Source organism: Actinia tenebrosa, unplaced genomic scaffold, assembly GCF_029948245.1.
Source record: "Actinia tenebrosa isolate PJP-AT-01 unplaced genomic scaffold, QUT_ActTen_1.0 PGA_scaffold5__44_contigs__length_20552954, whole genome shotgun sequence".
NCBI lineage: Eukaryota > Metazoa > Cnidaria > Anthozoa > Actiniaria > Actiniidae > Actinia > Actinia tenebrosa.
In genome coordinates, this window is record NW_028292582.1 from 16,150,449 (window position 1) to 16,162,064 (window position 11,616).

Here is an 11,616-nt window from a genome sequence, read left to right on the forward strand (position 1 = left end):
ACTTGATATTCAGCTGATGACTGTATAATCTTCAAATTGTCTAGTGTTTAAGTCATTGCTTTTTCGTTCTTAAAGCTAAATTACAAACGACGATAGTTTTTCTTCATTAATTGTCCACACTGCGGGCAGAAGCAAAAGTGGCGTTCTACGAAGCTCAAACAAGTAGGGCTAATACGGTTCAAGCGAAATGGTTTTTGGGCTGGCCAAAGCCAATACGCAGAAGACACCTGGAGTACTGGAACACAACATGCACATTGGAGTAATTTATGCCTTTCTCGCCATTTCCAAGGAACAAGTAAGAAGATTTTATGGTGGAGATCTTGGCGAATTTATATTTAACTTGCTTTTTAAATTATCTAATCAATAACGATTTTGATGTTCTACAAATTTTAATTATAAAAAAATATAAAGATAAAAATGGGTTGTTTGAGTCTTGATTTGTTTTAGTTTATAAATGCGTATTTTCTTGATTTTTAGCAAGATACTAAACAAATAAAAATGGTAGAAAACACGTTCATTTGCGTACTGGGTCTTTTTTAGCTATAGTTGTTTGAGTCTTGATTTGTTTTAGTTTATAAATGCGTATTGTCTTGATTTTTAGCAAGATACTTAACAAATAAAAATGGTAGAAAACACGTTCATTTGCGTACTGGGTTTTTTGTGTCATGATTTACTGCAGAATTAAATGTGCGTCTTGTGTCTTGATTCTTAGTTCAATTCAATAAACTTGTTAGAAAAAACGTTCATTTGCGTAATGAGTTGTTACTCTAGTAAACGCCCGTGCCCTTGTCGTGCCTCACTGAATTCCTATGTGTTGTATAATTAAGAGCGACTGTCCACTAATATCGAGCCAAATCAAGAATCGGCGGCAACAGTGAAAAAATCGATTTTCTTTATTTTTGGTCCAGAGTTAGGTAGTAGTGAGTAAGTAAACGTGGTGGGTTTTATTTCTTCAAAAAAAATGTTATCGCTGAGAAAAATCGAAAAAACGGTCCGTCCGATATAGGGCCCAAGACGGCACGAAATGAAAGCCATTTTAGGGGTCTCTTTAACGTTATCCTGTAAAGTCGCAACACATTTTCCAGCCTTTTTAAATTGAGATATTCGTTCTTCAACTATTCTTGAACATTTTCATGCAATTTTAGGCTCATGGGTTTATTTATTATTTTTTTAGAGGTCCGTCAAACTCGCTATAATTTGAGTCTGCAAAAACTTCGCTCCGGCACACAAATTCAAAAAATAAATTCTACATGTGGTATAATTCAGAATCTTTCAAAACTTCGGATTCTAAGCAAGTTAATATGGATCTTAAAAGTTCCATCAAAATTAGTTTGGGGAAATTTCCACAGCGGTCCAAACAAGCGAGTGAATAATGCTGGTTTTTAGAAGAAACCGCCCCGTGACTTGAAAACATTGTGTTTGGAGCCTTTGAAATTAGGACGAAAATCAGTCTATAATTTTGCTAAAACGGACAGGTTTTAATTTCCAACGACTTTCTTAGTGTTTCTTTGAGTTAACTTCAAAATATCAAAGCTTAAGAATCGAGTTTTCCTTTTATTTACTTTGAGTAAGAACTACCCAGTTTCTAATTAGCATAGTGCTTTCAACGAGTAGATTTCAAAATATGTTTTTTGGTCTGAAAACACTCCTACAATTCGACTAATGTCAAAGCAATGTTACAGAAAGACGTTTCCTACTTGCTTTACATGTTTTCTTGCTAATTCTGTACAGTTTTACTTCCATTTTCAGAATTAGTTGTGATACGTTTATCGGAACTTGGGATCAGTACTATTGATTGCGTGACCTAACGTCCCGTGGGGGAAGGGGGGCGGGGGGTGAAAAGCTGAATGTAGCGGGCTTCCAGGTTTTGATACGAGGGAAGTCTCGAATCATTTCTTATTTTCTCGATTTGCGAAGCAATAACAAACTGGCTCCTTGCTGGCCTGACAACTATATTGAACAAAAATGTACCAAAGGATTTTACTGTAGTTACTTAACTACCTCCCTGATACCTGAGGCTAATTTCTAATTTGAAGATCTTGCTTACGTGAATCATGGCAAAAGATAAACCCAAGAATGGGAAACATTAAGAAAAAATACTGAAATTGTCAATTCCTACTTGTCATGATGTGCTCATAAATACCTGGACAAGCGTTTCTTTTTTTTTCTTTTGTTTTCCTTTTTTCTTTCTTTTTTGTTGCCTTTTTTTTTTAGTTTTAGTTTTTGATTTATTTTTGTACTTGCGCTCAGGTAAAATCAACGAAAAGGCGTTTCAGTCAGAAAGACTTAACTTTTGAGTTCTACATATAAGTTTAAACCGAATCGGTGCGACTTTCTGCCATTAAACCTGACATTCGCAGTTTGCATAAAGGGCCATAATCTTGTCTGTATATGGCTTCTTGCGCTTGACTTGAACATCTGTGGTGTCAATACCAAAATGGAGGCATATTTGCTTCAACATTGCGATGGCAAAAGTCTCCAGTTTTGACTTTGATGCCAAATCACAAATGTTATATGTGTCGAAAACCAGTGGGTGCTTTACGGACAGTTCGCTTTTTGCATTAGGCTGCGAATTCTTCAATCTCATATTGATGAATGGCGTTTTCCAGTTCGTCAGCGGTATAATCATCGACATCTTCCTTTGGATCTGGACTCGGAAGCTTCTTCTTTTTAGCTACGCGTGAAAAAAAACTGGTAATCTGCTTGCTTGTCAAGAATTCGTCGCTGTTGAACAGTCGATTGCCGTTGATGTCCTTTGCTGTCATCATGGCTCTAGCAACTGACAAGGAATTTGCTTTCTGTCCAGTAGTTTCTCCTATCTGGAATTTCTTCAAAAGGTAGTCTTTCTGCTTTTGGGAGAATCTTTTTTTACCTCCTAGTGAAGATCTTAGGGCTCATCCCATTGGCAAGGTTTCTTTCTTGTTTTGTGCTGTCGTTCTTCTGTAGCTCGCATCTAAATGGGGGATCCCAATGAACTGTCCTTCTAATTTTTCTGCGTAACAAAGTGTCGCTTTGTCAAAAATGGTCTCCTGCTCCAAAGCAAAATGGTGTTTTCCACAATCTAGATGCTGTTCAAGGGAAGAATGTCTCAAGAACGTCATCGTACACCCTTCTTCAGGACAGGTAAACAGTGCACTTGGCTCTCTAGCTTCTGATGGAGCACTGAGTGTTTTCTCTGTGGTCGTTATTACTGATTCAACGGATTTGGGAGTTTTAGATTTGATCTGTGTAAATTGACTATCGCTGGTTTCAATCAACGTCAGGGATGGTATCTGTGAGTCGGTAGGTAGTTGTAGATCTTTGGATGATAGAAGTTTACCTGGTCCAATTTTGTATGCCTTCCAGATACGAATCCCATCTTCACAATACTCTACATTAGATACTTGACTGACACCATCCAGTTTCAATGTTGGCATATCTGGGATGACGGGGGATCCAGAGAGGATGACGCCCACAGCAGAAACTCCGCCTGACGATAAGATTGCTTTTTTCATGTGCTCATGAGAAATGATATCATTGCCTTCATTGAGGTGGATTCTCATATGGGACTTGATGGTAGCAGCCTTTCTATCACAGGCTCCCTTTCCTCCCTGTGGATCTGAGAAGTCCATGCGCTTGATTGCAACACCATGACAATGGCCTAATAACTTTGCATAAAAAATGTTCGGACCGTTGCGATAGCATCCAGCGTTGTCCTGACGGTAAAAAACTGAGCGTAGTTTGGGCATGATGACTTTAAGCCTTTCAATGACATCTGACATTATAGCCAGAATGACGACGTATTCCTGACTACATGACTCAAAGATGTGAACAAATGTTAACATTTCTAATTGACCATCTTTGCCTCGTTTAGTCGCTACTGTGATGTGCCAAGACATGCCACGTTTGGCAAACCAGTCTTTCTGACTCTCTCTAAACTTTCTTGGAATGAATTTCATGGCCCAGTCTTGGGTTAGAAAAACGGACGTCTCATCGAGGACTTCTAAGATGTCTACTCTAGCCTCATCTTGGTTAACATAGCGCAGAAGATGTGATTTCCATGCTCCAATGTTTGTTTTGGCCTGTCGCACACGGAAAGTCAGCTCTTCCTTTGTATCTTCAGAGAGATTTCCCGACTGCTCTTTTAAAGCTTCCTCTATGCACATGACGGTGTCGGTTAGCATAGTACACCGATCATATGAGCTATCGTGCTGGTGATTACACTCTGACTGATAATCTGAATCACCAGGGTCACTCAAGGCATACCGCCTACAATGATCAGCCACCGTCGAACTCTCAGATATGTGCACCTGCAATTTATATTTAAAAATATCCATCACTGAATTAATTTAAATTAGCCTTTAAATAAAACTAACCGAGGGGATGTTTGGTTTATCTTTAATGCTCTAGCTTTGATTCTCTGTTGTTGATTTTATTTGTACTGGACAGCGAAGGTCCGCTATATTAGAGTTTCAGTATTGTGTGTAAGGTTACTCTAAGTACGTGAATCCGCGTGAATTGCGCTATTTTAAAACATCTGCTTTGACCGCGGAGAGACTCCCTAATCGGCCTACGCGGTCTTTGTACCGTAATGTGATGTTATAGCGGTTACCTTGTAGTCAGTTTTCAGGTAGCGTTTTCCTGCTTTAAGGCGATCTTGTTGTTTTGCCCAGGCCATTCCTAAACCGATGTCTCCTAGTATTTCTGTAACGCTTTCTAGATCGTCAAATGCCTCTGCACCTGTCGAACTTATGTAGTTCAAACCCTGAAGCGAAGTTCTTAAAGAAGCAGGACAGACCATAAGGATACGAAGCAAAGTACTGCGACTCAAGGGCGTAAAGGCTGACTCCCGACAGAATTCCTGGTACTGTTGAATTACCCTTTCGGGAATGATCGTACGAATTACGTTTGGGACCTTGACTAGCTGATCAGAAGATAATTTTATGGTTTTCTCTCCAAAAGGTAAGTCCTGGATGATGTGTGGACTGGTAACGAAGTTAATAAAGTGGTCGATCTTGCTTGTTGACACGGAAATTCTTGACTGAGGTGACAGTGGGACAGGTTCTCCTCTTCCGTAAAGTAGGCAGTGACGTTTGGCCTCAGTATATCGATACTTTGTAAGATCTGGAATCCATTTACGAAGATTGTTTAGACTGACCTTGTCCGCCATGATAGAGAGAATTTGTCTTCGAGTACCCCAACTACCTGCAGTATTGTAACATTCGGTCAGCGCATCCAAAAGAATGGTATCCATGTCTTTAAAGTTTGCTACATCATCAGAAAACCGCTGGCAAAGGGCTGTCGAAGAAGAGACTGACTGCCAGAGAAAATCAGCATCACACGGGGCAATTTCTTCAAGAACGGCTGTTACTCCTTGGTATGCTTTGCGTGTATAATATCGCTTGGTCCTGTCACTAGCATTAGACCAAGGCGTAGTTAGGGTGTGTCTGACTGGACTGACATCTCTGGAACGCAAAAAGCTATTCAGTTCTTGTAAAGGATTTCCAGATGATTCCTCCCAGCTGCTATCATCAGAGGGCAAAAAAAGGCTCCCACCAGGTGTTACTGGGTTTAGATGTGGTTGACCGGTACTTTTTGCAGTCAACGGGGTGCTGTGGGCGGTTGGGGTATTCATTGTTACCTCTTTGTCAGTCTCCTATAAAATACAAGTACATACATATGAAAAGTTAATTTTATTTCCTGAAAGACAAGAAAACGCATGGGAGTTATAATCATTTAATAGAAGGGGCGGATCCAGAATGTTTTAAGGGGAGTAATTCTTACAGGGTAACCAATGCCGTTGCCAGTCTAAAATGTTTTCTGACATAAACACTAGTAATGCATTCCCTCGCCACCCCTGGACCAGACCCTCAGGATATGTGCTAAAACCACGCCTTTATTTAATGCTACGAAAGACATCGACTCACCAAGGACATACACTTCATCTTTGCTTGAACAGTGTAATCGTCTAGAAGGACCCTGCATTCCCGGCATATTGCTGTATAACAATGAAATATTCACATGGCATGATTTCAGTATATCAGACTTTATGGCGTCAAGTTAACGTCTTCATTTGACATTGCTTGAATTTTCACATGCAGCTATTGCAGCATGCAATTTAGCGGGAAATACATTTATTTTCATACTGAATTGGCTTTATTTCATTCCTTAGTACACAAAAAGAGTAACATATATACTAACCTGAACCTACGGGAACAAAGACACCCGTCATCTGCAAGATAGTATTCGATTTTTCTTTGCCGATCCCGCGATCAGCTTTGGGCCATTTTGCTTTCTTTTCGCCATGCCTTGACAGCTCCTGAGGAACTCGGCAGCACTGGGAACTTCTGCGCCAGCCTATACCTAACAATGAACGATGACCTGGACAAATTGTCAACTCTGCAATATTGTCTGGAACCGAGAATATCGAAGCTCGAGCCAAAAGTAGTTCAACCTCAGAATCGACATCCTGTATACCAAAAGCTTTCTTATGCCCGGATATATCCAATTCACATGAACTAAGTGGTATCACGACCATCTTCTTGTTTCGATCTCTGGGATCATAACCGCAATTTCCGCCTACGATTTTCTTAAATGAACAGCTGGCTTCCATTCCTAATCCCTCATGAACGAAAGCCGCTTTATTAGGAAGTGCTAGTAAACGTCATTTTCCCATGTCACGTGGTTGAACGCTTGTCCAGGTATTTATGAGCACATCATGACAAGTAGGAATTGACAATTTCAGTATTTTTTCTTAATGTTTCCCATTCTTGGGTTTATCTTTTGCCATGATTCACGTAAGCAAGATCTTCAAATTAGAAATTAGCCTCAGGTATCAGCGAGGTAGTTAAGTAACTACAGTAAAATCCTTTGGTACATTTTTGTTCAATATAGTTGTCAGGCCAGCAAGGAGCCAGTTTGTTATTGCTTCGCAAATCGAGAAAATAAGAAATGATTCGAGACTTCCCTCGTATCAAAACCTGGAAGCCCGCTACATTCAGCTTTTCACCCCCCGCCCCCCTTCCCCCACGGGACGTTAGGTCACGCAATCAATAGTACTGATCCCAAGTTCCGATAAACGTATCACAACTAATTCTGAAAATGGAAGTAAAACTGTACAGAATTAGCAAGAAAACATGTAAAGCAAGTAGGAAACGTCTTTCTGTAACATTGCTTTGACATTAGTCGAATTGTAGGAGTGTTTTCAGACCAAAAAACATATTTTGAAATCTACTCGTTGAAAGCACTATGCTAATTAGAAACTGGGTAGTTCTTACTCAAAGTAAATAAAAGGAAAACTCGATTCTTAAGCTTTGATATTTTGAAGTTAACTCAAAGAAACACTAAGAAAGTCGTTGGAAATTAAAACCTGTCCGTTTTAGCAAAATTATAGACTGATTTTCGTCCTAATTTCAAAGGCTCCAAACACAATGTTTTCAAGTCACGGGGCGGTTTCTTCTAAAAACCAGCATTATTCACTCGCTTGTTTGGACCGCTGTGGAAATTTCCCCAAACTAATTTTGATGGAACTTTTAAGATCCATATTAACTTGCTTAGAATCCGAAGTTTTGAAAGATTCTGAATTATACCACATGTAGAATTTATTTTTTGAATTTGTGTGCCGGAGCGAAGTTTTTGCAGACTCAAATTATAGCGAGTTTGACGGACCTCTAAAAAAATAATAAATAAACCCATGAGCCTAAAATTGCATGAAAATGTTCAAGAATAGTTGAAGAATGAATATCTCAATTTAAAAAGGCTGGAAAATGTGTTGCGACTTTACAGGATAACGTTAAAGAGACCCCTAAAATGGCTTTCATTTCGTGCCGTCTTGGGCCCTATATCGGACGGACCGTTTTTTCGATTTTTCTCAGCGATAACATTTTTTTTGAAGAAATAAAACCCACCACGTTTACTTACTCACTAATACCTAACTCTGGACCAAAAATAAAGAAAATCGATTTTTTGCTGTTGCCGCACATTGCTCGATATTAGTGGACAGTCGCTCTTAAGCGCTAACTATCTCCTATTTAATCCTAACTATTTCACGGGTATATTATTTGCACTCTAGTGGGTGGCCTGTATATTCCTTTTTTAAGATTTTTTGATTAAGGTAATTCCTTTGTTTTGCACTGCGCATTTTTCTGCGCATGCAGCTAAAAGAATGGAACTAACAAAGTTTAGGCATTTTTCTTTCGGAAACTAAATAAGAAACATATTCAAAACCAATTTTCACATTTTTCTCTTTTTTGAGTGGAGAAATTGCGATTTTATCTGACTCGCCTCAGTCTTCACTCGGAAAAGTGTCAGTTTTTGACTATTTTGAAAAGTTTTTTCAAGATAAATCAAAATATAAAATATGAAAGAAAGTTTATTGGAGAGATTTTGAAATATTTTGATGGGAATAGTTGACATGTGCAATTTTTGGACGTTAGGCGCACATACCTGCATTTTTCACTAATAGTTCAAGAATCATAGTCATAATCTTACTTTCAAAGCTCTTCATGGCCAATCTCCTATCTATATCCGGGAACTCATTTCAGTGTATAAACCGAACCGTAATCTTCGTTCTGCATCACAAGTTCTTCTATCAGCACATTCTTATAATCTTAAATCTTATGGTCATCGCTCCTTCTCTGTAGCTGCTCCTGAACTCTGGAACTCACTTCCAATATCTCTCCGAAATGCATCAAGTTTGGCCTCATTCAAAACTGAACTTAAAACTTATCTCTTCAAATTAGCATATTCTTTGTTAATAATTTTTATTTTGTCGTTGTCTTTGTCGTTTGTTTACTAGCGCTTAGAACAGATTTGTATTTGCGCTTTATAAATAAATATTATTATTATATTATTATCCAATGACTTTGATAGATTTAATAGTATAGATTATCTAGTAAAATTCGAGTTATAAGTACGTTTTGTTATATAAAAGTACTTTTAACTGTGAATAAAGGTTCTGATTACAGCTTCCGGTTGCTACCGCATTTCACTATAAAACCCATAAATTGACATATTTGGAGAGCATCTAGCTGAGAGCGAAAAAACGAGAATGGTGACCCCATCTCTTTATTGCAGTTTTTAAATGTCCATTACATAATTAATGTGCATGCAAAGTTTCAGGACAAAGTTATTGGCAAAATTTCTTTCAAGGGAATTACCTTAAGTGACTTTTCATTCGATGTTTACAAGTTCTTTGAGTTTCGTAATTTTGTGTGATTATAAATGTCACTTTTTTCAATTGCAAAAGTTAATAATAAACTTTGTTAGAGATTTATATATTGGACATTGTTAGTTGAGATGATTTTTCATTACTAAATGCTGTGATGTGTTTCTTTCTTTTCTTTTTTGATTTTATTCAGTGTCTTTTACTCAGACGAAGGACTTACGTCATTAAGTTTTTTCATCTTTTCACGGTGTATAATTTACCTTTTTATCACTACTGTTTCATCAGTGTGTGATATAGAGAAAGACCCAGACCTAAAACTTAAGAGGAATTTTTTTCAATAACGAGCAATAATGATCCCAATTTTCGTCTTGGGTTAACACTCAAAACCTTTTTTTAACAGATAGAAAATGATGTACTATGTTTGAAGCGGTATTTTCAAATGTACAAAGATGTTTTGTTGTATTTGTGTTAGAATGTAGCTTTGTCAGGCTTTTTAATAGAAAATGTATGGGAAGTAAGCAAATGAAGGCCTAAACCTCATTTTCGAGTCAAATTTTTGCTTTGGGTTTAACACTTTGATTCCACTTTCATCGGTCATCTCCACTTCCAAACAAGTTAAACTTTCTGAATAACAAGATTTTAGCCTTGTACAACAGCCTTCGGCTTCAAGAAAATAGTTTTTGGCGCTCACCGCTTGAATATGAAAAGAAATTCTCTCTTAATAAGTAATATATTAAAGAAATTAATATTATTTTGATAGTTGTATCTTAATTTTTATCAAAAGCTTTTCTTTGGATATACCATTCGTAATTTTTAGCATTCGAGGCAATATTTTGAAATATTGAGTTGGCTGTTGAGTTGGCTGCTAATTTCAGCGCGGTTGGTTTGTCATATATTGGATCGATTAGACTCGGTCCAGATAATCTCAATCGTAGAAAAAATTCGTAATCAGTAATCGGAAAATAAAGGATTCTAGCCAATCAGAAGCCAATAATTTAATTGATAAAGACAGCAGTTTGTTTGCACAAAACATAACTCCGACTCTATTACTCGGGTCACAATACACTCAATCAAATAAGTCACCAAATGTCATTTGTTATCATCTTAGTTCATTGGTACTCAAAAAGCTTCACCAGCTTACCATGGGTTTACGTTTGATTGTTTTTGTTTTTATTTGAACCCGAACGCCAAGCGTGCCAAGTTTTTTTGGCGCCAAAGATATTACGGAAGTGACGTAACATGACTTATGATTACGCCAACGCGCGCATTCTTGACAGAATAGCAAACACGTCCTTGCAGATGTTTCTTTTCCTTTTTCGCCAGAGAGGTGGAAATAAGAAATCTCTGCCAAGCAGGGTATTTAACTGTCAATGCTACCGTGAATATGTTAGCAAAACTGAAAGTAGACATCATTTCTAAGGAAATGGAAAAGAATTGACTTGAAATGATAAAAGTCTATATGTTAAGTGAATACATCGAATGTATAAGCAGATTAAAAAATCTGCCTCAGTTGGGTTCTCGCGGGACTCGAACCAGAGGCAGAACTGAGGCAGATTTTTTAATCTGCTTATACACTCGATGTAGCATACACTAACATATATATCTTTACTGTTTGACAAAAACACATTTCATGATAAGAGTCGTTTATAGAAATAAATGAATAAATAAATATAAAAAAAGATCTAAATCTAGAGCAAAAATAGAAGAGAAGTAGAAAAAAATACTCTTGATACGGTGGGGATCGAACCCACGTCCACCAACTTTAATTACATAATTAATACCAAAATATAGAAGGAAAAAAATAGTGCCTTCATGCCATACCCCGAGACATCCGCTGGGTCATCGTATGGACTTCGGACATGACGGCGATTAAGTCCCTCTGCCCTTGGGTGTACGGATTACGCAGTATAGTGTTCTAGCCGAAGCATCAGGGGAGAGACTAGCCGGCCCCCAGACCATATCTACAGCTAATCCCTTGCACTCTGCCACGCACTGGCACGGTGATTTGAAGTGGAAAATAATCTAGTCTATCTGGTGCTTTGTTTTCATGGCTATTGTTGTGCTAATTTCTTAAATCGTGGCCTAGTGGAAAAAACTTGGGCTAACAAGACACTGAGTCAAGCACGGTTGGTTGAGATTAGTACTTGGATGGGTGACCTAAAATTTATAGTTACCCAACTCTGTTTTTGGAATTCTTTTAATTTTTATTTAACTATATATTTTTAAGATACTCGAATAGATATAGACCTTATAAATGTTTTCTCCCCCTGATAATCCGCAATAGTGTAACCCGTTCCTGTCTAAACAAATGCTTTGAAAAGTCTTTGATTAACATATTAGAACCATTGTTGGTTATGTTTAGTACAGTTAAGCGATCTTCATCTGAAAAAGTCGAGCTGTGCTTTGCTAGTTCAAAATAAATTTGCTTGGGAGCAGTTGACTGCCAAAAGATTTTACTAAACTTGAATTCT

At 37.8% G+C, this 11,616-nt stretch overlaps 1 protein-coding gene across 1 annotated transcript; it reads right to left on the reverse strand.

Annotated features, from left to right (window-relative positions):
• Positions 1–2,894: 2,894 nt before the first annotated feature.
• On the reverse strand, positions 2,895–7,699 carry LOC148906713 (uncharacterized). Its single transcript, XM_089038112.1, has 4 exons — positions 6,181–7,699; positions 5,907–5,977; positions 4,592–5,635; positions 2,895–4,289 (listed from the first exon to the last, which is right to left on the reverse strand). The coding sequence occupies exons 1-4, from the start codon at positions 6,590–6,592 to the stop codon at positions 2,895–2,897; spliced, it is 2,922 nt and encodes a 973-aa protein (XP_088894238.1). The 5' UTR covers positions 6,593–7,699.
• Between the last annotated feature and the right edge of the window lie 3,917 nt (positions 7,700–11,616).